Source organism: Hippopotamus amphibius, chromosome 6 (genome assembly GCF_030028045.1).
Source record: "Hippopotamus amphibius kiboko isolate mHipAmp2 chromosome 6, mHipAmp2.hap2, whole genome shotgun sequence".
NCBI lineage: Eukaryota > Metazoa > Chordata > Mammalia > Artiodactyla > Hippopotamidae > Hippopotamus > Hippopotamus amphibius.
The window spans coordinates 134,182,082-134,208,793 of NC_080191.1; the positions used below are offsets into that span (position 1 = coordinate 134,182,082).

The following is a 26,712-nucleotide window of genomic DNA, read 5'->3' on the forward strand; positions in this document are numbered from 1 at the left end:
AAGGCATTCATCTAAAAAGCACACATGTGAAACACATTAAGTGACAGCATTCAGGGTCGAAGAAAATAAAGGGGAAAGACCATTTCCAAACAGGAAAATTGGGTTTTAAAGTTAATTTGAATAGAATTATGAAACCAGTCAAAACCTATTTGGGAGAAAGGAATAATAACGGAAAAAGAATTCAAAAGAATATTATAAAGAAGTAAAAGCTTCAGAAACAAGAACAGTCATCCATCTAGCCAGGTTTATAAATAATGGGAAAATAACAGGAGGTAAAAGAACAGGAAGCCTATAGTAAAGTTTCTGTTTGGAGCATCATCAGAAAGGGTTAATCCAGGACCAATGAAGCTACAACTTAGGGGTCACGATGGAGTAAAGCTCCAAATACTTAACAGCCTACCCTTTTCACCCAATCCTACCTTTGGTACCACATCTGTAATGCCCCCACCACTCCCACCCCTTCACCCAACATCCCCACCCCACCCCCGAAATCACCACCCAATGTCACCTGGACCTGTTGGAAGACACCCACCTAGATAAAGACCCAAACTTACTCAGGGTCTCATTCTCATCCCAGTGTGTACTCTGAACCCAGACTGAGGGACGTGGCCCATGAAACGAAGGAAGTGAATTATCGTCTTACTGGGCCTGAACTGTGCGTGTTTATTCGTGCACACAGTCGCCCAGGGCCCTTGTTGTCCTTAGGGTTGTACACCCTTAGATATTAAACACTGGCCAAATGACTAGCAACTACACTCTAGAGCTGGAACGTGGAACAGTCATAAATACAAGTGAGAGGCAAAGAAAGTAGAGAATTACAGTGTTTAATCTGATGATTTCCCTCATATAGTCTCTTTCCTTATCATACATGTCTTATAGACATAACTTATTAGCATAGTTTATATATGTAAAGTATACTAAAAATGATCCTATTTGTAGATTCTGATGAGGAATACTTTGAACATAAGAGAAAATATAGTCTTTTTGACAAACCACATTCAGGTAGAGTAGCACTAAGATCAGTACCACTATTTTCTCTTGCTACATAAATTATGCACATTATCAATAAGGTGACCTTGCTAATTAGACACATGTCAATTAGTATATTAACAGAGCTGCTTTGCATTAGGAGAAGCCATGCATTCATTATTTATTGCTTATTTTGTGGCTAACACACACACATACACACACACAAAAGACAAAAACAGATGAGTTCAAGAACTAAATAGTCCTCAATATTATTTTCCACTAAGCTAATAGGATTATGATTTCCTAAGGCATGTAGTAGAAATTATATTTCTATGAACCAAATATACCTTTAACTCCATTAAAATAATTCCTGGGACTTCCCTGGTAGTGCAATGGTTAAGAATCTGCCTGCCAGTGTAGGCAGGTTTGATCAATCCCTGGTCCAGGAAGATCACACATGCTGCGGAGCAACTAAGTCCATGTGCCACAACTACTGAGGCTGCGCGCTAGAGCCTGCGAGCCACAACTACTGAGCCTACACTCCACAACTACTGAAGCCCATGCACCTAGAGCCTGTGCACCACAACAGAGTAGCCCCCACTCACCACGACTAGAGAGCAAAGCCCATATGCAGCAACAAAGACCCAATGCAGCAAAAATACGTACATACATACATACATACATACATACGTACAATACTTCCTGAGTTTATTTTCTAGCTGTGGGCAGTTATTATAAGAATGTGATGTTCAGGTATTACCTCACACCAGTCAGAACGTTCATCATCAAAAAGTCTACAAATAATAAACGCTGGAGAGGGAGTAATGAAAAGGAAACCCTCCTACGCTATTGGTGGGAATGTAAATTGGTGCAGCACAATAGAGAACAGTATGGAGTTTCCTTAAAAAACTAAAACTAGAGCTACCATATGACCAAGCAATCCCACTCCTGAACACATATACAGAAAAGACAAAAACTCTAATTCAAAAGATACACATACCCTAATGTTCAGTGCAGCACTATTCACAATAACCAAGACATGGAAGCAACCTAAATGTCCATCAAGAGATGAATGGATAAAGAAGATGTGGTACATATATACAATGGAATATTATTCAGCCATAACAAGAATGAAATAATGCCATTTGTAGCAATGTGGATGGACCCAGAGATTATCATAGTAAGTGAGGTAAGTCAGACACAGAAAGACAAATATCACATGATGTAACTTACATGTGGGATCTAAAATATGACACAAATGAACTTATTTACAAAACAGAAATAGACTCACAGACAGACAACAAATCTATGGTTACAAAAGGAGAAAGGGGAGGGATAAATTAGGAGTTTGGGATTAATATTTACACACTACTATGTATAAAATAGATAAACAACAAGGTCCTACTGTGTAGCAAAGGGAACTAAATTCAATCTCTTGCAATAATTTATAATGGAAAACAATCTGGAAAAAATAATGTGATGTTCACTTGCTGAGAATCCTAAAGGGTCTCATGTTCTCACACGTGAAGGTAATTTTTTTTAAAATAATTGTCATATCTGAAGAACGAATCAACACCAAAGGGAAGAAAATCTGCAGATAGAAAAAGATACACGTGTTTTTGGAAAGGAGGGTAAAAAGAGAAAGATCTGAGGAAACCTCCTGGAGGTTGTGAGGACATGAGACTAAGCACAGCGTTGTTTTCCCTTCACTGAGACATGAGAACATGGGAGATTCTGACTTACATTTCACTTCCACTAAAACTGCAATTAGATTGAAAACCCACGTGACCATCATGTATCTTCATAAACACTCATTAACTGAACAAAATACAAGTGAGAAAGGGAGAGGATACAGAGAAAGAGCAGCCAGCAGGAAAGTCAGGATAAGAACATTTGTGACTAGAATTTCTCAACTCCACATATGGCAACTGATGGGTAAAAAACTGTGAAAGAGTCAACACTTCTGAAATTTCTGCTCTTTTTGTTAAAATTACAATCTGTGAATTAAATTATTTTCATCAAGTTCAAAATTTTCAATGAGAAAACATGGGGCGTTTCAAGATGTTATTTTCGCCAGTTAATTTCCTCTTTCTTCTAGTCATTCACACTTGAAATGGCCATCTGTCATCTGGCCATCAAACCAGGTCAGGTCTCCATAGTTTAAACACTGGGAAGACATTTGTCTTTTTAATAGTAATAAAGCCCTCCTCTGCCCTGTAGGAAATTTCTCTGACCTCTATTAGGCAATTAGGCAAACAAAGTAATCAAGAGAGCCCTCCCTGTAAGCTAAGCATTGTACCAGCAATCAGTTTCCTGACACTCAAGTTGGATTCTACACGGTTCCAGAAGTGTGTGCTGATGATCTGATTAACGAAAGATTAGTTAACTATTGACAAAGAAGGATCAGGAATGTTTATCCAGAAGAAAAAACACTCAGGCCTTACCATCGTCCACAATGTCCTGAGCTGCCACAGAGTTTGTGTACACAACCAAATCAGAGAGCTCTCGACAGAGCTTCATGGTTTTCCTTCGGCGGCCCAACCTGTAAAATACACACCCAGGACTCATGATGTTTTAGAGCTGGAAGAGGTTTGGGCTTTTGGCTACCCCACCTTCCCTACCTGCTCCTGATGGAGCCAGGATTAGAACCCAAGTGTGATTTTTAGTTCAGCATTCTCTCCACCACAACACCCTACTCATGTGGCTTTATTCACTGCTCAGCCAGACTTGACTCACAGTCTCTTGTGAATGTGTGCATTCTACTGTTAAGGGCTTGATTCCCACCATTACCCAACTATGGAGTAAATCAGAGTTTAGCAGCGAATGACTCTGCTTTAGCAGAAGCATAACCTGGACTAAAAAGCAATAGAGATATTGCACTGTCGGTCACAAGAACTATGTATCTAAAGATAAATACACCAAACTTTCCATAGTCATTATCTTCTAGAGGTATAGTTACAGTGATTTTTATTTTCTTCTTTATGCTTTGTCTATATTCTTCAAATATCTTAAAACAAACATCCATTACTTACTCTCTATATATATCTATATAGTTGATATCCTATAAATCACTCCTAGGATCTCCTCTACAACTTTACAAATTCTACCATTTACTCTTTGCCACAGTAAATTCCCCACAGATTATCACATTCCCCTCACAGACACACTTTTTTCTTCTAGGAAAACATATAATCATTAAAAACTTCAATCTTCACCAAAGAAGATACACAAGTGGCCATAAGAACATGAAAAGAAGCTCAATATTAGTCCTTAAGGAAATGCAAACAAAACTACGGTGAGACACCACTTCATATCTGGTAGATTGGCTATAACCAAAAAGGCAGGCAATAATGTGTGTTGGCAAGGATGAGGGGGAACTTAAAATGGTACAATTGCTTTGCCAGCACAGTTTGGCAGTTCCTCAACAGAGTCACCATGTGACTCAGGAATTCCACTTTTAAGTATATATCCAAGAGAAATAAAAACCTGTGTCCACATAAAAATATCGAAATGAATGTTCATAGCAGTATTATTCATAATGCCCAGAAAATGAAAACAACCTAATGAATAGATAAATAAATGCAATATATTCATACAATGGAATATTACTCAGCAATAAAAAGGAATGAAGAACTGATACATCCTACAACATGGATGAATCTTGGAAATAATTATACTAAGTGAAAGAAGCCAGACAAAAAAGGCCAAATATTGTAGGATTCCATTTATATGTAATGTCCAGAAAAGGCAAATCTATAGAGACAAAAAGTAAATTAGTTGGTGCCAGAGACTGGGGGAGAGAGAGATGGAGAGAGAGAAGTCGCTGCTAACGGTAGAGTTTCTTTTTGGTGTGATGAAAATGTTCTGGAATTAGATAGTGATGATATAGATTTATTCACTCAGTAAATATTTATTGAGAACCTATTGGAGATGAAATAGTGAACAAATCAGACAAAAATTCTTACCATAATGATACTTATATACATTCAACAAAAGAATTAAGGCCAAAACATGTAAACAACTCATTTTGCCAAGAAAGGAGACATGAACACAGACAGGTATAAAAACCAATGGGAAGAAAGAGTCCATGTTCCTCCTTTAGCATGTAATTAGGAAATTCTCTAGCCATAGGTGAAAATCTGGTTTTGTGAAATAAATGATTATAAATCAACGTGAGGGAGGTCATGCCTAGAAATGACAAGTAAAACTCTGAAGACACTCCATAATACAGAGAATTTCCACATAAAGCTCCTTTTAATTCTTATCCTAAGATTGAATTTATTAAAGTCCCAAAAGGACACCATCATAGATGCTTGGGCCTCGATACATATTACAGGCAAATCTCTCATTGACTTACGAGCAGCATGCAACATGATTTCATGCGATAGCTTCCCTGGCTATATGATTCAGAGTCGAGCCTTTCTTAAACTTATATCTGAGAACATTCACAGCAGAGGTCTCCTGGAAGGTGATTCTATTTCTCTTATATCCTTTACGGTAACTACATATTGAATTTTCTGTGCCCTAAGGGTAGAGACCATACACATCTCCTTTGTCCTTACTAATTAGTTACTATTTTATGTAATGGACATTCTGTTGGAGTGAAGCTCAAATATAAAATTTAATTGAACGCTAAATGTGATTCATTGCTACAGGACCATTATGCTTCCAATTTCATTTAATTTCAGTCTTTTGTTTAATTAAGGTCACAGGGATGTGTGTACATGTGCAAATGTTTGTATATCTATCTAGCTATCTATGAAGAACATAATATACATTCCTTTGTGAGACTTACTGTATACATAATCTGCCAGAAAACCCTGTGTCAAATCATGTGCCACAGTTTGGGCTCTAAAATTATGGTCATTTTACTCGGCCCCAATTCCACTGGCAATAATAAAACAGCAGCTAATATTTTTGAGCACTTAGTTAATTGGGGTAGGGCTCACCAGCCTACATAGTTTAATTAATTCCTTTAATCCTCACAATGACTCTCAGAAATAGATACAAATGAGGAGCCTAACTTGCCCCATGTTAAAGCTGGAGGAACAAGGGTTTGACGTCTGGCTGATTTCAGATTCCTGGCTCTTAATATGGGCTTGTCATCTATCTTCTCCTTCAGTCTCCCGTGAGAGCCTCTCTGAACCAGTTCATGTAGCCCCTCTCTCTTCTCTAAAGATACCTTTTGCCTGACAACTGCTGCAGCCAGCACTTGTTAAGAGCTCATGGAGTGCCAGGCAGTGCACTACCTACATGTATTATCATCTCATATCCTGTTGACCTTCACGTCCCACTGCATGGAGCTCTTGTCCTTGCGATCTGACTTTCTAGACACATACAACTAAAACAGCCAAGCTGATGGGGATGGAGGGGCCCCAGGGGCCTGAGCAAGAAAACATGGAGAGCTTTCTCACCTGTACAGCTGGGTGGTCTCCTTGCCAGGATTCTGCTGTGCATCCTCCTCATCATCAGTACTATAAGATTTAGACCGTGATTTTGTGGTTTTCTGCCAGAAAAATCAGAGTAAACGTAACAAACTCACTGCACCAGGTACATCTACAACATACAGAGAATGAAATGAGCTTTAAAATACACACACACACACACACACACACACACACACACACACACACACACACGGACAATAACATGGAGAAAAACAATTGACCAAATATCGCAGTTTGCCAAACCATTAATTATAAGCACGTCTATGGCCAAAATTATCTTAAAACATCAAGGCAAACTGAGGGTTGCAATGCTCTAACACTGACTTCTAAACCACATAAAATGTAGGCCTTAGACTATTAGTCATGCATTGAAGCTCTCTATGAGGGGTAGGGTTAAAGTTGTAGTATCTATTTAAATGATTATAAGGGATAAAGTGTCCTCTTAAATAGGAAGCTCACTATTCCTTTTGACTTACTTATAAAAGGCAGATTTGATAAAAGAGACAAGTAGTAATTTTTTAAATGAATAACTACCATTCCTGCTTTTGTTCAGTATGCACACAAAAACCCATCTAAATCAAACTGTTCTTTTGATCCATTTTAATTTCTAGAACAGAATGAAAATTGTTACCTACAGGATTCGGGCTGAAAGATTGTAGGACTAATCTGGTATCTTTGGACAGATTAGCTGTTGCACATAAAACCTCTTAGGAATGGTGCAATTTCATCCCCACCACATCGGAGATAACCCCGATATTCAGCAACACATACCTCAACAATACAAATGATGGGGAGGGGCCCTAGTAATTGTAGGAAAAACTTGTCACCAAAATTACAGCTTCTACAAACAAAGGTAAGACTTTTAGACAGAGTACCCTGGACATTTTGGGAACATGGCTTAGAAGAGGAAGGGACTCCATCCCCATATTATGATGGGACGAAATCAACCTCCGTATTTTCTCATTCTCAACAAATAAAATCAAGCTACACTGTTGGCACTGTTGGCATGAACACATTCAACTCTACTGCACCAACAGCAAGGTGCCAGTTTGGTCTAGAACATTTTCAGGTCTTGTTTATACCTTGAGAACCTCAGTGCACATGACATGGACCCAAACATCTGATGATCTCATGTTCCAGACTGGCTTCTCACCAAGTTGATAAATTGGTTAACCTCTCAAGCTTCCTACTGTGCTTTTTTATTTTATTTTTTTATTTTTTTAGAATTGATGAGTCCACTTTATTTATTTACTTATTTGCTGTGTTGGGTCTTCGTTGCTGCCCACAGGCTTTCTCTAGTTGCAGCAAGCGTGGGCTCTCCATTGTGGTGGCTTCTCTTGTTGCGGAGCATAGGCTCTAGGCATGCAGGCTTCAGAAGTTGTGGCACATAGGCTTAATTGCTCTGCGGCATGTGGTATCTTCCTGGGGCAGGGATCGAACCCATGTCCCCTGCGTTGGCAGATGGATTCTTAACCACTACACCACCTAGGAAGTCCCCCTACTGTGCTTTTTTAAAGGGTAGGACAAAAACATCTATTGTAAAGGATTATTATTTTTGTGATGATTAAATGAGATTGCATGGAAAGTCATTCTGTAAACCACATAATATTAACTTTCAATTTAAAATACTACTAATACTTATTTAAATAACCTGTAAATAGTCTCGTGAACATTTACTCTTATGATTTGAGACATAATAAATTCTAATTCTGTAGTAGCTAAAGTATTCCCTAAAAGCTTTACTCTGGAAAATAATTTTAATTTAAATGAGTAGTTGTAATCAAGAAGTGAAATATTTTCCAATTCTGCATATAGTTAGTAATTTGAGGTGTTACAATAATAAATCTGTCTTTCCTTGGGTTCATTTTAAAACATAAAATGCAAAAAGTAGAAATAAGTAATGAATCACCAATGACAGATATTTGGAGAAATGATAATATATTTTCTTTATATATAGTTCTGACATGTCTTATCATGGATAACATATCATATAATCAGTTTTTCACATGTTGAGCTCTTTAGAGTGATCATCTTTTCATGGCTGCATAATTGTCCATTGTGTGAATGAATCGTGATTTACTTAAGCAGTCTTTACAGGAGAACATTTTGGTTGTTTTCAGTTCATTATGACTATTTTGTCCAATCTTTTAATAAATTATCCTACTGATGGGGCAGGAAATTCCAGATACAACATTCATTAAAGTATAAGAAATGGCCTTGGAGAAACCTCATGCATAAAGTTCCTCATCCAATAATTGATTTCTTATTTAACATGTTCTACCTTTTTTTTTGACGTATAACATACACTTAGAAAAGCACAACAATAAATGTACAGCATGATGGCTTTCCACAAAGTGAAGCCACTCAAATGAGGAAATGGAATATTATCTGCCCAAAGCCTTCAGATTCTCCTGTTTGGTCATCACCTACTCCCCAAAGGTAACTACTATCCTGAGTTTTATCCCATAGATTTTTTTTTTGCCTGTTTTTGAGCTTTATATAAATGGACTCAAATTGTATGTACTTTCTTGGGTCTGGCTTCTTTTGCTCAATGTCATGTTTACAAAGATCACATTATTGCATGTGGTTGTAGTTTTGTCATTCTCATTGCTGATAAATATTCCCTTATGTGAATACACCACAATTTTTATTCATTCTATTGTTGATGAACATTTGAATGATTTCCTGTTTGTACTATTACAAATAATGCTCCTATAAATATCGTTGTTTCAGCCTCATGACACATACCTAACAATGGAACTGATAAGACATGGTTCATAGAGCGGGTTTAGTAGATACTGTGAAACAGTGTGTGGAAGTAGCTGCACAAATGCAGGTTCCCATGAGCAGTTTATGAGAGCTCAAGTTGCCCAGCATCCTCACTGACACATGGTGTTGTCAATCTATGTATGTTTGTTGCTGTGGTGGGTATATACGGAATCTCATCAGCATTTTGTTTGCATTTCCCAGAGGACTGATAAGGGGGAGCACCTTTTCCATTTTAGCCACTTGGGTATCTTCTGTTGTGAAGTTCATTTAGGTCTTTTGCTCGTTTTTTAAAACTTAGTGTGACTTTTTTATCGATTTGTAGGAATTCTTTATATATTCAGGATACAAGTCCTTTGTGGGATATGTGTATTGAAAATCACTCTTCCCCAGGATGCTATTTGCTCTTTGATACTTCTGATGAACAGAAGTTCTGAAATCTTAAAGTAGTGTAGTTATCAACGTTTTCCTTTCCTACGTTCCTGTTTAAGAAATCTGCAGTTATTCCAAGGTCGTGATGATATTGTCCTGTCACCTTCCAGACTCTTTAACGGAATTACGCACATTTATCTTTCTTAATTCATACCTTATGTTTTCCGAAGTTGGTCATGAGGGATCGTCCATGTGCTTTCTTTCCACTTTCCTTCACGTCTGGATGCTGAGTAAATAAAGCATAATATGACTATTTTTCTTCTTTGCTTTTGTTTTTTCCTTAGTGCTGGTGGGAGGGCACGGGATCCCTCTCTCCTTTCGTCTCTAGGTGGGCAGCCAGCAGGTCCTGCTCATTTCCTCCTGCTCTACCCTCCACTTCCCTGAAGGTGGCTGTGTCTGCCTGAGAGAGGGGGGAATGCTGCACAGAGGCCTGGGCACACCAGGGGATGGCAGCTACCAACAGCTTCCCAAAGCTAGGGTCCAGGACCTCTCAGTGACGCCCAGGCGCGCAGGCCTCGCTGGTGCCTGTTCACAAGGCTCTCCACAGCGCAGGATGTATTCTTTTGAATGCCTTGAGGGGGAATACATCATCTTCAGTTAAAAGTAGATTTTATTTTGAAAAGTGGCCAAAAGTCATTAACAGTCAATTCAGTTGAATAAAAAAACTAATCAGACTGATTAATTACTATTTAGAACTTGGAAATATTAAAAATAAATTAAATCCAAGTATATCTATGGGGCAATAAGACTGTTTTTCTTTAAGTAAACCATAGCAGAGCTTATCTGTTCACTGAAATCATTCCCTCTGTGGTGAGCATAGCAAAGAAGTATTGTAGATTCTGAAATCCGCTGCATGTGAATTAATTTTCCAGGCTAGAGATCTCTTTACTCTAGGGGACAGAAAGGCCACACTGCTAAAAGGGTTTAGACTCTTTTCCAATTGTCATCCCTAAAAATATGTATTAGGTGATTCACTGCTAATTACATGATGTAGGAGAGACTAACAGGCCCCACCCTCCCAGGACTTTCAATTCAACAGAGGTAATCTCGTAAACAGAATAAATATAGGTAAGCAAAACCACCCAAAATCAGGTCAGGGAGAGCATCTACATATATCCACAGAAACTAATCAAAGACACGATTCGGGATTGGGGGAGCAACAGTGAGAAATGGGCTGGGGAAAGAGGCAGCTCAGAAAATGCTGGAGGAGGGTGGGTGGTGGGTTTACAGGGTAATTTTAATTGACTTGTTTATATGTATTGACTGTCTTTGACAATCGATCAAAGCTGATCATTAACTACCCAAATAAGGATAGTTATTGGATAGTTAAGAAAGTAGTAGTCAGATGTGGTCATATAACACTGCTCTCTGAGTTAGGAGACCCAGTTCTGCCACCATGTAGCCACAGGTCCTTTGGCAAAACCCCTTCTCTTGACCTTAATTTTCTCATCTGTGAAGTGGGGGAGGAATGGATCAATTAACCTCTAAGTTCCTCTAGTAGTACATCTATTGGTGGGGGGGCCATGTCATCTATTGTCCAAAAGAGGACTCTTAAGAGTGAAATGGGACACCTTTAATGATTACGCTGGGACAATAGGTATAAAGCTGGGCTGCCCCAGGCAAGCTGACATATAAGGTCATCCATTTTAATAGGCACCTGCTATGCCCCAAGGATTATGCTAAGTGCATTACGTATATTCTCACTTAATATATACAACCATCCCTAGAGATAAGTATAATTAAAATCCTAGTTTTGCAGATAAGAAAAACAGAAGTATAGTGAAGTTAGATAATATGCCCAAAGTTACAAAGCTAGTTGGTAATAAAACAGGGATTCTGTGTAGTTCTGTCTCCTCTCTGGCTAGCTCCCCTCCCCCATTCCACACTCCTTTATGTATAAGAGGAATGTGCACAAATGTCTCTCCCCATCCTGACCTCTCCTTGAGCATCAGCACTGCATCTTTCACTGAATTCATGGGTCAGACATTGTGCCTGGAACTCGACATGAATACAAGGGAGACAGTAAGCAAGAGAGATGCAGGCTCTGTCCTCCCTCAGCTTGCACTCTTATGATAGAGGCAAATGATCATAACACACTATAATAAGACTATGATGGGCAAGGTTCAGGCACTGCCTGAGGGCACGGGAAGGCCACCTACCTAGACTTGAGGCTCAAGGAGGACTTCTAAAGGGACATGTTATAAAAGCTGAAGCCAAAAGATAGGTGACCTTATATATGTGATGTGGGAAAGAGGAAGTGTACTGTGGCCAAGAGCAAACACAAAGACCAAGTGCTAGGAACATGGTACCTTCTAGGAAACAAATAAAGACGGGGGGAAGGGGAATACTTGTGCTGTACACATACACGTTAGTGGACAAATCAGAGCTACACTCAGATGATGGAGAAAGGATCTTTTGGGCTATAGCTTGCAATTTGAATTTTATCCTCCAAACTATGAAGAGCCTTTGAATGGTTTAAAACAGGAAAATGACATGATCAGATGCATGTTTCTGAAATATCGCTATGGTAGTAGTATAAATGAGAGATTGGAGGGAGCGGGAGAGCTGCAAAAGTTCATCTAAGGAATAATTAAGGCTACCCAGATGGCTGCAGCTGGGATGTAAAAGAAGTGAATTCAGAACTCTAAAGAAGGCAGGCATCCTTCTTGTGTTTACTAAGTTCTTCCAGCATGAAGGATGAGAATTTCATTTTTATTTTACTTCAGGGATCTCCAGGGAAAAGCTGGCACAAGTAGCACACAGTACTGCACTGCTGAGTGATGACCCAGGAGGGAAGGGAGCTGAAGTGACAGGCTGTCCTGAACCCCACAGTACATTCTCAGCCTTGGCTCTACATGTGTGTATGTATCTGACACAGATGGACTTGTCTCAACAGTAACTTGTTTTTGCTTGCCCACTGAACCAAAACCATATTTTAAAAACTAACACAACAGCAGGGTTAAAAACCTTAACACTTTATATAGTCCAGTTTGTTAAAGTTGCAGCTTCCATTTACTTTATGCAAGTCTAATGCATTCTTGCAGTCACCCAGGTTTAATGGAGAGTAAAAAACAAGAAAAAGGAGGATGAGTTTTGTCCTACTCCATCTCTGAAATTTGAAATCCCTTACCATCTTACCCGATGGGGAAATTACCAGTAGGATCTCTTCTATTAAAAAAAAAAAAAAAAACAGGCGTGATGTGTTTCTTCAAAAATCTCCAAGACCCACTCTTGCCTTTCCAGTTGGGATGCCCTAGGATGGAGCAAAAACTTCTCCAAAAGCATGAGGGGAAGTGATTGGCCCAGGTTAGCCAAAAAGAGTTCACCAGGAAATAAGAAGGAGAGATCAAGCTGGGCTAGCCGAATGTGATTTTACAGACATTTGTGTGGTTGAAAAGAAGAGGCTGGAGGGGCAGGGAGGAAGTGGAGAGGCTTACTGCTATTTATAGAAATGTTTAAGAAAAAGATTCAAAATTGTGTGATAAACTGTAAGGGCAATAATGATGTAATTGATATTTTGGTTGTCTCCCCAACATCCCACTCTGCCCCTCCAGCATGCAGTTTCATAGGGGCAGACCTTGGTTTCAGTTCCAAGAGTAAGTTCTCATTGGCATCAGCAAGCTAATGTTATCTATACCTTTGCCAAATTACTATTCCAAGAAGGACACATACCCAAGTCCACGGGGATCAGCTCAGGGGTGGGCACATGAGCTAAGTTGCCCAACCAGAGCTCAGCACAAACTCTGGTTTGTTGGATAAGGCACATACACCATCTCACTCTCTCTGGACTTGGAACAAAAATCATGTAGCTCAGGAGCCTGTTGGCAGTCACCCTGCAACCACCAGGAGTGGGGGAACCAGACATGGGATGATGCTAATCATGTGGTAGGTAGAACAGAAAGGCAGGTCTTTGATGACTCTGCTGAGTCCCTGAATTAAGCCCACCTTGAAGCCCACTCTGCAGATGAACTTGCCACTTACCTAACCCAACACCTTCCTTCATTATTTAAGCCATTTTGAATTAGGTTTTCTATGTCTGGAAACTAAATAGACCTGAGAAACAGCCAGGTGTTTGAATGGCTAGACTTCCGCAAGGTCTAGAAAGTAACCACCAATGCTGAGTGGTTGCTCAGATCCAAGATTAGTGATCTTCCCTCTGCCTGGGGAGCTCTGAGCCCTGGAGGGCAGGTGGCAACAGCAGCGAAGGTTGCTATCAGCTAAGCCAGTGACCACGTGGATCTCCTCTGGGCCAAAATAAATGCCCTCAATGTCCTGCAATGGTAACATCAATAAAACCACTATCCCTCTTCCTTGACCATTTATGATATTTTTATTAGAAAGTAAAATAAAAATTTTAGCAAGAGCCCAAATCATTCATTCACTGAACAACTATATATGAAGGTCATACTAAGTCCCAGGCAGTATACAAGTCAGGAAAATAATGGTTATCAAGACTGACATGATACAGAGCGAAGTAAGCCAGAAAGAGAAAAACAAATACCGTAGCCTAACAGATATATATGGAATCTAAAAAAAATGATACTGATGAGCCCAGTGACAGGGCAAGAATAAGGGTACAGATATAGAGAACGGACTTGAGGACACGGGGCGGGGGTGGGGGGCAGTACGGGGTGAAGGGGAAGCTGGGATGAAGTGAGAGAGTAGCACTGACATAGACACACTACCAAACGTAAAATAGATAGCTCGTGGGAAGCTGCTGCATACCACAGGGAGATCAACTCCATGATGGGTGATGACTTACAGGGCTGGGATAGGGAGGGTGGGAAGGAGTTACAGGAGGGAGATGATATGGGAATATATGTATAAATACAGCTGATTCATTTTGGTGTACAGCAAAAACTGGCACAACAGTGTAAAGCAATTATATTCCAATAAAGAGCTTAAAAAAAAAAAGACTGACATGGTTCCTTCCTTCATGGAATCTACAGTCTAGTTGAGAAGGCAGATACTGAATATATAATTGCAAATGTTTACAAAGAAAACTTCTTGAAAAAGAAGATACAACAGGCTACCATCAACAATATAAAAGTGATAGCTAACCTAATCTAGGGGTCAAGGTAGGACTCATTTAGAACACCACATTGACACTGGAATTTAAAAGCTTAAGTAGGCATTAGCTAGACTAGATATGGAAATGGAGTGTTCCAGGCAGAGGAAACAGAATGTGAGGAAGACCATGGCATTTAGATGGCTGTGGCTGGTGTGACAATTGTGGGCAGTGGTATGACTGGGAAAAAGGGGAGACTGGAGACTGGAGAGGTAGGCAAGGATGCAATTATGTGGGTCCTTGAAAGACTGGTTAGTTTGTAATTCATCCCAAGCATAATGGGAAGCCACTGAAAAATTTTGAACAGTGGAGTGACATGATCAGATTTGCATTTTTAAAACATCATGCTGATTTCAGAGTGGAGGTTAGATTGAAATAGGGGAAGAGAAGTCTAGGTGAGAGTTGACACTGGCCTGAATTAGGACACAGCCATGGAGAAGAAGAGAAGGACAGACACCCACAATCAGGAGGTGTGATCAACAGGGCATGGAGGCCACCTGAATGAGGCCCCCAGCCTCACCTGAGCACACGTGGAGAAGGTGAATGCAGGGGCACTGGGCTTTGTCCTGAGGGTCCCAGTGAAGCAGCATATGAATCATCATTTCCACTTTAGTCTATTATTCACTATTTCTCACATCATTTTGCAGGAAGAGATTCTCATTTTTCCAGCAATATGAGGATAGAAATGGAAGAAACTGGAGAAGCATTCCACAAATGACAAATGACCAGAAACAAAGCATGAGGTACTTTCTTTTTCCTGTTGAAGGATGGGTACAAGAGGGAATTGTATACCTGCTTCAGGTGTGCATTTAAGCCTTCATGCGTGGCCTTCAGTAGTGCCCTCACTGTGAAACTATCAGGATCTTCCTTGTCTCGAATTTGAGATTCTTTTAACAGTGACTCCAGTTTTTTCCTTATGAAAGATTCCACCTGATGCTCAGTGGTTCCGTTATTCTGAAAATTAAGCAATGGAAATAACTTCCCTTAAGAAACACAGAATCACTTAGAATACACCCTTCACTCAAGCCAACATTGCTGCTAAAATTTCTCTCTAAATCACCTGTAAGAAATTAAGCTCATTGTACCATTTCTGTCCTTCTCCCGCCAGCCCTCCACCAATCCCATAAAACAGTGACTATGACTGCATTCAACTTTTAACCACCCTATAGTCTTAATATCATTCCCATTTCAGAGACGCAGAAACTGACACTTAGAGGAATAAATTTCTTGAGGTTACAAAGCTAGCAAAGAACTGAGGCAGGATTCAAACTCAGCGCTCCTAAGCCCTCGCATCATGCTACTTTACACTTTCACTAGCGGGAAGGCCAGGGGAAATTTTTAGAGACTAAGTTTTCTGTATCTGCACAGGTAAATTGGAACAGGGATATGCTATTTAAAACAATCACTTCCTTCACTGAGGGGAAAAGGGTGCTACGGAAATCTCTGGAAACGAGGATTATTCTGAGATAAAACTTCTTTCCTATCTCTACCCCACTGTGTAACTGGAGGGAGCTGACTACTGACCTGTGCCATGACTCGGCACTATAATTACCTTAAGGTCACAACCAATTTAAAATGTTTTGGATAACAAAGCTCTGCCCCTGTCCAGGTGATAACTTACACAATTTTTTTGCCGATCAAGGGATCCAGATTTCCTAGAAGTCTGCTTAGTGCAGCTTTTTGGCTGCCTTGTTCTACCTGAAACCAACGGCGCAGACTCTGTTCACTGCTTCTCCCCTTCTCGACTCCCTACCCCTCTCTCCTGATGTCCAACGCCCTTCCCTAAACTTTTCAATCAGTTGCCAAAGGCCAACCTACCCAAAGACCAGGAAGGGTCATTTCACCACCAGAACAATGCCCCTAATCCTCACCAAAACTTTAAGACCCATTTCTCTACTTGCAAATTTGTTCCCAAGAGGTTGTTATATTTAAACAAGAGAACGGGTAGTTTTTCAGTAATACATTCATTTTCACAAAATCTTATAAGAGCAAAGCAATAAAAATACAAAGGGAAATTTGAAGGAAAAAAAAGCTACATCAGAATAAGTTATTGAATTTCCCTGTATTAATATCACATGCATGAATATTTTTAATATACCCAGTGAATGAGGCGCTCCACTCCACTGGAGGCCCTCAGGAGATGCTAAGGTGGAAAAGAACTGGCCTTTGACATCAGGAGCAAAATCTCCATTAGGCTAACAAACGCATGTCCCTAAATATCCTACCCCAGTCTGCACAGGTTCCTACAAAAGCACAGACGACCAGTACAACAGTGATTCTGAGAAGGAACACAGCATTCCTGCCTGAGTGACCAGAAGGACCTCAAAGAAGAGGGAGGACTATTTATGGTAACTAAAACTTCAACAGTGGTGAAGAGATGGGCTTTCCTGTCATCCATCATGCTAGCAAAGGTTCTACATTAGCAAAGCATGTTTTATAAACACAGGAACAGATTCGCTTTCTGGAGCAGAAGTTCATGAAGGAGGGTACTGGCAGATAAAGCTGGAAAAGTACTTTGGGGACAGGTTGTGGAGACGCCTGAAAGCAAGAGGTGAAGAGGTGTGGAGTTGCTGACAGTCTCTGGGTAGACAAGTGTCTGAGTCATGTTTTAGAAATAATATTAACCAGGCAGCATGTTCATAAAGAGGAATGGTACCTTGCAGATGAAAAGCCAGACACACTGGTTCCCACCATGAGCACCAAGGTCAATGTGCTGGAGGGGCATTTAATAAAGGTGAGAGAGAGTTTGAGAGCATTTTGCACAAAAGAAACATATATTGAGCTGTTATATGCAAGGTAGAACATTAATAAGGCACAACTGCACTGTCACAGAACTCTCTCAGTGTCATGGAGGAGATAGACACATCAGTGGATAATTACACAACAGGTGCATGTAGGGTGACAGATGGGCACACAAAGGAGGGGCACCTTGCCCAACCCTGGGAATGCAGGAGCAGAGGATGCTTGAGCCAAGCCTTAAAAGAGGAGTGTAGTAGGTTCCTGTGGCTGCTGTAATAAATTACCACAAACCTGGTAGCCCAAAACCAAGAGATATTTTCTCACAGTTCTAGAGGCCAGAAGTATGAAATCTAGCTGTTGTCAGGGCTACATTCAGTCTCCCGAAGGCCCTAAGGGAAAAATCCTTCCTTGCTTCTTCCGTTTATGGTGGCACCAAGCACCCCCTGGCTTGTGGCAGCATAACCTTAGTCTCTGCCTCTGTCTTCACATGGCCTTCTCCTGGTGTCCCCACTCCTAACATTAATAAAGGATGAGCTGCTCCCACAAAAAAAGGACACTGGTCATTGGATTTTTAAGGCTCACCCGGTTAATCCAGAATGACCTCACCTTAAGATTCTTCACCTAATTATATCTACAAAGACTCTTTTTCCAAATAAGGTCAAATTCATAGGTACCAGATGGTAGGACTTGGACATATCTCTCGGTGGCCACAAATCAACCCATTACAATGGGCTGTATGAATAAGAGCTGATAATCTAGCAAAGAGTAGGGTAAGAATATTCCAACACGAGAAAAAGTGTGAGGAAAGCAGTATCAATGAAAACTAGTAACCTATATGAACGCGGAGAAAAGAGCACAGGGAAACACAGAAAAAGCAACTAAGACTTTGTATATTGCGCTAAGGCTCACAAAGCACTACCACATAACAATGCTTCATTTGAGCCACCCAGGACCCTTGAAGGCAGCATAGGTTTAGCCAAATTTTACTCATAATGATGCAGAGGCAGAAAGACTCAACAGCTTGTCCAAACACAGATGCCTATGAAGTGGCTGAGGTGGAACCTAAGACATCCAATTCAAAATCCTGTGTCTACTCCACCACATAGTGCTGTAGTCATCCCTTTTCTACTACTACAGAAAAAGATAAATTCCTGAGTCAAATTAATCATGAGCAGGCTCCTATTTTAAATAATCTTTATTCCTATATGACACCTGGGAAATATATCATCACAACCCCTCTGTGGAAAAATATACAATAGTAGGTTTCACCTAAGGGCAGAAGTGAACCCAAGAGGGATTTCCCAGGCAGTCCAGTGGTTAAGACTCCGCGCTTGCAATGCAGGAGGCACAGGTTCGATCCCTGGTCAGGGAACTAAGATCCCACATGCCACGCAGCCAATAAATAAATACATTTTTTTAAAAAAAGAATTGAATCCAAGAAAGGAAGTCCAGGTCTTGAAATCCCAACACATTCCACCTAGTGACCCAGAGCCTGGCAGAGAGCACAGGTGTCAGAAAATCCAAAAGAGAAAATGTGTAAAAGCACCTAGCATTCCCGATGTCGCATGAATGCCCCACACAAGTAAGCATCAGTTTCCTTCCCTGGCTCAGGGCCACGTAAGGAGTGAGAGACAGCAAGGAGATGAACCGTGGCTGTTATGCCCAAACACTTTCACCATTAGCAAAACAAGGCTAAAAATACAAAGCTGGGCTGACCAGTGCTGGTGAAATAATGAATGCTTAAATCAAAGGCTATAATTATTCACTTCACATCCTCTCAACACTGGGAATTGCTGAAGGAATGATATTTCTGCCTGTTGATCTTTTTCTTCCCTGTGATTTACAGCATGAGAATAAATAAATGTGTGGCCCTGGAATCCAATAGCACTACTGAAAGAGAGCTGAGACAGACACTTGACCTGATGACCAGTCAGCCACCGTGCAGCTGCAGCAGGGACCACAGCGGAAACCCATGTGCTCTTTTGTTCCCTGAGGAGCCCGTGGAAGCGAGAGGATGTTGCAGCCAGGGTGGGGGGAGGGGAGGGCAGCCCTTCAATATGGTGTGGAGTAGTTTCCACCTGAGCCACAATCAGGCTTCCTAATTCCCATTTCTGAGAAGTAAATATGATCTAAGAATATTGATCACAAATAAATAAGTCAAACACAAAACACATTCTTATTTTGTCTCTAGCATGAAATGAAAGGCTCACTGGAAAAAGAGAGAGCTGACCACTTCCAGGCTGGAAAGCAGTAGGAAAGCGGAGGGAGTGGGTTGGAGGGGCTGCCCCTTAAAGAGGGACTCTCTCAAATAGTGGTGCTCAACCTGGGCTGCACACGGGTATCACCAGGGGCATATGGCAAAATCCCAGGCCACACCCCAGACCAATTACATGGGAATCTCTGGGCTGGGACCAGTGCATTGGGATTTTTGAAAGCTCCCCTGTCATTCCAATGTGCAGCCAAAGTTGAGGGCCTTTGCTTTAAAAACAGAAAACCGAACGCTGGAATATCTCACCAGTCCAGAACGTCTTTTTCCTCCCTCTGGGCTAGAGTTGCAGGCAGGAAGAATAATATATTAGCTGCCTTTTGTGAGTGCCTTACAGCTTTCCAAGCCAGTCACCTGAGTGTCTTGGGCAAGAGCAGCTGCTTCTCAGCCATCCAAGGCTGTGCACTGACTCCTGTCCTCTCCTGTCTCCTGCCTGCTCCTTTAGCTCCCTTAAAACACCTGCTTCTGCTCAAGGTCAGCTCAGGACTTACATTAGCAATAATCATGCAGCAGCTGCTATTCTGATTACTCACTGTAGCTAACATTTATTGAGTACAAATTATGTGCCAGGCATTGTTCTGAGTTCTTTACAGAGTATGAACTTAACTTAGCCTTCATGATAATCATTTTCCTTTTCTTATTTCAGTTAAATAATGATTTCATTCCTAATAAGTCAGATTTATGCAACTGTGGCAGAGAGGATGAGAGGGGCTTATATTTCCAACTGGGAGAACTCACTATTCCTTTTTTTAAAAGATCAAAGTATAGTTGATTTGCAATATTATATTAGTTTCAGAATGGGAGAAAATATTTGCAAACAATGCAACCAACAAGGGATTAATCTCCAAAATATACAAAGAGTTCATGCAGCTCAACAACAAAGAAACAAACCACCCAATCAAAAAATGGGTTGCACTATGGAAAACAGTATGGCATTTCCTCAGAAAACTAAGAATAGAATTACCATATGATCCAGCAACTCCACTCCTGGGCATATATCCAGACAAAACTATAATTCAAACAGATAGCTGCACCCCTATGTTCATAGCAGCACTACTTACAATTTAGCCAAGACATGGAAATAACCTAAATGGCCATCAACAAATGGATGCATAAAGAAGATGTGGTACATATATACAATGGAATACTACTCAGTCATAAAAAAGAATGAAATAATACCATTTGCAGCAACATGGATGCAGTATGGAGATTATCATACTGAGTGAAGTAAGTCAGAAAGTAAAAGACAAATACCATATGATATTACTTATTGTGAAATCTAAAATATGACACAAATGAACCTCTCGGTGAAAAAGAAACAGAATCAGGGACATAGAGAATAGACTGGTGGTTGCCAAGGGGGAGGAAGGTGGGAGAGAGTTGGATTGGGAGTTTGGGATTAGCAGATGCAAACTGGTATATATAAAACAGAAAAACAACAAAGTCCTAGGACTTCCCTTCCAGTGGTTGAGGCTCTGCACTTCCACTACAGAGGGCATGGGTTTGACCCCTAGTTAGGGAGCTGGGATCCCACATGCTACGCAGAGTGGCCAAAAAATTAAAACAAACAAACAAATACACAAAAAAGTTCCTACTGTATAGCACAGGGAACTATATTCAATATTCTTTGATAAACCATAATGGAAAAGAATATGAAAAGAATGTATATATATATATATAACTGAGTCAGTTTGCTGTACAATAGGAATTAATACATTTTAATTCAACTATCTTCAATAAAAAAAATATATTTTTAAAAAATGGGCAGAACATCTAAACAGACATTTCTCCAAAGAAGACATACAGATGGCAAAAAAGCACTTGAAAAGATGCTCAATATCACTAATTATTAGAAAAATGCAAATCAAAACTACAGTGAGGTATCACCTTGCACTGGTCAGAATGGCCATCATCAAAAAATCTACAAACAATAAATGCCAGAGAGAGTGTGGAGAAAAGAGAACCCTCCTACACTGTTGGTGGGAATGTAAACTGGTCCAGCCACTACAGAGAACAGTATGGAGGTTCCTTAAAAAGCTAAAAATATAGCTACCATATGACCAGCAATCCCACTCCTAGGTATATGTATCCAGAGAAAACCATAATTCAAAAAGATACATGCACCTCAGTGTTCATAGCAGCACTATTTACAATAGCCAGGACATGGAAGCAACCTAAATGTTCATCAACAGAGGAATGGATAAAGATGATGTGTTACATATATACAATGGAATATTAGACATAAAAAAGAACAAAATAATGCCATTTGCAGCAATGTGGATGGACCTAGAGATTATTATACTAAGTGAAGTCAGACAAAGACAAATATCATATATTATTTATATGTGAAATCTAAAAAAATGATACAAATGAACTTATTTACAAAACAGAAACAGACTCACACACTTAGAAAATAAACTTATGGTTACCAAAGGGGAAAGGTAGTGAGGGAGTTAAATTAGGAGGTTGGGATTAACAGATACACACTACTATATATACAATAGATAATCAACAAGGACCTACTGTATAGCATACAGAACTCTATCCTCTGTAATACCCTATAAGGGAAAAGAATCTGAAAAGAATAGATATATGTATATGTATAACTGAATCATATGGTAGCTCTGTGTTTAATTTTTTAAGGAAATTCCATACTGTTCTCCATAATGATTGTACCAATTTACATTCCCACCAACAGTGTAGGAGGGTTCCCTTTTCTCCACACCCACTCCAGCATTTATTGTTTGTAGAGATTTTGATGATGGCCATTCTGACTGGTGTGAGGTGACATCTCATTGTGGTTTTGATTTGCATTTCTCTAATAATTAGTGATGTTGAGCATCTTTTCTTGTGCCTCTTGGCCATCTGTATGTCTTCTTTGGAGAAATGTCTATTTAGATCTTCAGCCCATTTTTTGATTGGGTTGTTTGTTATTTGATATTGAGCTGCATGAGCTCTTTGTATATTTTGGAGATTAATCCCTTGTCAGTCACTTTGGTTGCAAATAATTTCTCCCATTCTGTGGGCTGTCTTTTTGTTTTGTTTATGGTTTCCTTTCCTGTGCAAAACCTTTTAAGTTTAATTAGGTCTCATTTGTTTATGTTTGCTTTTATTTCCATTACTCAAGTAGGTGGATCAAAAAGATCTTGCTGCAATTTATGTCAGAGAGTGTTCTGCCTATGTTTCCCTCTGGGAGTTTTATAGTATCCAACCTTACATTTAGATCTTTAATCCATTTTGAGTTTATTTTTGCGTATGGTGTTAGGGTGTGTTCTAATTCATTCTTTTACATGTATTTGTCCAGTTTTCCCAGCACCACTTATTGAAGAGACTGTCTTTTCTCCATTGTATATTTTTGCCTCCTTTGTTGTAGATTAATTGACCATAGGTGCATGAATTTATTTCTGTGCTTTCTATCCTGTTCCATTGATATTTATTTCTGTTTTTTGTGCCAATACCATACTGTTTTGATTACTGTAGCTTTGTAGTATAGTCTGAAGTCAGGGAGCCTGATTACTCCAGCTCCATTTTTCTTTGTCAAGATTGCTTTGGCTAACCAGGGTCTTTTGTGTTTCCATACAAATTGTAAAATTTTTTGTTCTAATTTTGTGAAATGAATCACTTTCCTGTGATTCACCTGAAACTAACACAACATTGTAAATCAACTGCATTCCAGTATAAAATAAAATTTTTTAAATAAATTGCTTATTCTTATACTATAGAGCCTTTTGATCCAGTTGCTCTAAGAATCAGAATTTAGAATCCTTATTCTTTCTGTTTGTCTGATGATTTTTTTCAAATAGTAATAGCTCTTTTAAACAGCAGAGATCCCCAGGAAGATGAGAAAATTTGAGGGACTCCAAGATTCTCAAGATTTTATGGCCAGTCACACAATGTACTTGTGCAAGGTCATGCAAGTCCGCTAGGTTTGTAGACCTGCTTCTTCTTCAGGTCAGAGGTCAGTGTCAGCCAGGAGAGGACACTCCTGCCATAGTTCAGAGCCAACTAGGACAGCACCTTCCCAGGAGTGTGAACACAACTTCTGAAGGTGGCTGGCAGGTCAGAGAGCCAGAAAAACATTTTGACATATGATTTCGATGTCCATTTAGAAGATGAGGATAAAGAAACTGAGGCATAGAGGGGTCAGTACAGTTAACAAGTTGCAGAGCCAGGCTTTGACCTATATTCTAAAGCCTGTGTGTTGGATGACTGCTACCCAGTATGTCATTTGACCTACTCTGGGTATTCCAGCCCACCCTTAGCTCTCTTTCCTCTGAACTCACATTCTATTAAGTCAATACCACATTAAACAAGAGTTTGTTAAGTTTGTTATTCATTATTTGCTGCCAGTGTGATAAGTATGTCTCTCCAGCTAGAGGAACTCCCCAAAAGACATAAATTTGGGGGTCATACAAAATATCATTGAGAACAAGTATGGCCCATGTAATTTCCCTCCTCTAAATTAATCACTAGATTGATCATTTTATCTATCACAACCCCATTTTCCTAATCTTTAAAATATTAGAAATGGTAGTTTCAACCCCATGCCCATGGCTATGGGAATAGAATGAAATTCTATAATTATAAAGCCCTTAGCATAGTGCTGGTGCAAATAAGTTTCAACAAATGGTTCGTATTTAAAAGCTAATTTTAGCTCAGGTATAAAAAAATAATAATATGTCAGACAAATAGCAAAAGGTAATGTTTCTTCAGAGCTATTAAGCATACATTTTTAAATATTATTAGAGCAACCATTCTTTATGTACTTCAAGAAAAAAACAAAAAATACTGTCCAAAACAAATATAAGTCTGGGTTCTTACATCTGTACACACATGTAGGTTTACATATGATATTCATGCTTTAAAGTCCCCCACTGCTCCAATGCTAGAAGAACAGAGAAAAGTCATAATCTTGGTCAAAATAAAAGAAACAATATCACTGCAGATCATAAATGTAGCTGAGCTCCACATTCACATAGGGCAAAGGTGACCAAGAATTTATATCCTATAGCACAGTAGAAACTAAAGGTGCTCCATATGCTGTGGGAGATTAGAGCTGGTCTCACAACATGAAACCAAGGTGGTGAAGAAAGCTGGAATGGGATCCTTGCTTATAATAGGAAGCATTTAAAAAAAAAACAAAAACCTACTGTGAGGAAGATTCAAAATTAAATATCAAAAGAGGCAAGAGTAAGGAGACAACCAAAATGTTGGTTTGCTTGGTGATTGAATGGGTAATATCTTCAACATCTCCAGTGGCAGAGAACTCCCAATCAATCAAAGTAAGGTCTGGTTAGGAACTTGGGGCACAGTTGGGCTGTGTGCATATGTGTGGGCACCAAGGCGGGTGGTACTTAGGGTTCAAGTAGAAGCAATCCCAAAACCACTAGATGAGAAGGTTAAATACAGAAAGAAGGAGAATGGAAGGGAAAAAAACATTCCACTCAAAACTGAATCTTCACCCAAAATTCTAAAACCCATGTGGAAAACTAATGCTAAGATAGAGTGCCAAAAACATCAACACATGGAATGGACACTCACTCTTCCACTTTGAAATAAGTATGTTTAGATGTTCAAAGATATAATGAAATAGCCCCATAAAAAGAACAAGAAACTAAGAAGCCAAATAGTAAAATAAAAACAAATGGCTATGAAAAAAAACATGTTGTAAATTAAGTGTATAGTCATTGAAATTAAAAGAATAGCTGGGATAAACTCTAGACCAGACAGAGTCAAAGAGAGAATTAATGAATTGGACAATAATACTGTAAATATATAGTACACAGAATCAGCAGAGACATAAAGAAAACATTAAAGAATTAAGAGATATAGAGAATAAACTAAGATTCTAACTGAAATCTCTTAGTACTTCCAGAAAAAGAAGACTGATGAAATGGTATGAAAATAATATTCAAAGAAAAAAAACAAAGGCTGAGAATTTTGTAGAATGAAAGAAAGCATGAGTTCTCCAGTGGGGAGTAAACACTGAGTGCTAAGAAAAATAAACCTACTCCTAATCGTTTAATAGTGAAGTCACAGAACAGCTAGAATAGAGAGGAAAGATGGATTACCAACAAGGAATAGTTGTAGAAAACAAACTGATGGTTACCAAGGGGGAAGGGGGTGGGGAGGGATAAATTGGGAGATAGGGAGTGACCTATACACACTACCATATATAAAACAGATAACTAATAAGAACCTACTGTATAGCACAGGGAACTACTCAATACTCTGTAATGACCTATATGGGAAAAAAATCTAAAAAAGAGTGGATATATGTATATGTATAACTGATTCACCTTGCTGTACAGCAGAAATTAACACAGCATTGTAAATCAACTATACTCCAATAAAAATTGATTTTTAAAAAAACAAGGAATAGTTGAGTTCTCAGCAACAATAACTCTCAGTAGATAATACCTTTGAAATATACGGGAAATATACACATACACATGTTGATAATACATACAGTACATTAGACCTTAACTGTTCATCACCTTATCTTTCTGGCCGGGCAGGGAGGAAGCAGTTGTATCACATACTAGAAAACAACTGGAATCTTCAGCTCACCTTCCACCCCTCACCCCCTTTCACCAGGAGAAAACAACATACCCAGCACATGGGCACTTACTGAGTAACAGAACCTCACAACATCATGAGGTAACTCATCTGTTCTATGAGTGCTAACAAGTCCTAAGCCAACAAGATTCATAATCCTCCTTAAAAGGGCTCAAATCATAGAATGAATGACTTAAGAAAAAAGGTCAATCTAAGGTAGTAGGGAGGGAGGAAACTATTAAAGTGTTTAGTGTGATACAAACACGGAGTGAATAAAGGTTTTAGGGTATTAACATAACACAAAAAGTGGTTACATGTTACTCTATTAGGGCTCATTTAAACTTGTCAGGGGACTTCCTAGGTGGCACAGTGGCTAAGAATCCACCTGCCAATGCAGGGAACACAGGTTCGATCCCTGCGCAAGGAAGCTACCACATGCCACGGAGTAACTAAGCCTGTGTGCCACA

The 26,712-nt window shown here is 39.5% G+C and overlaps 1 protein-coding gene across 1 annotated transcript in view; it reads right to left on the bottom strand.

Moving 5' to 3' along the window:
* The window catches only part of PLCH1 (phospholipase C eta 1), a 216,310-nt gene that overhangs the window by 18,554 nt on the left and 171,044 nt on the right, over nt 1-26,712 (bottom strand). The window contains exons 13-16 of the mRNA XM_057739608.1: nt 15,475-15,636; nt 9,769-9,840; nt 6,384-6,475; nt 3,414-3,511 (exon numbers count right to left, since the gene is read on the bottom strand). Of these exons, the coding sequence (XP_057595591.1) occupies nt 3,414-3,511; nt 6,384-6,475; nt 9,769-9,840; nt 15,475-15,636 (424 nt within the window). The remainder of the gene's footprint in view (nt 1-3,413; nt 3,512-6,383; nt 6,476-9,768; nt 9,841-15,474; nt 15,637-26,712) is intronic.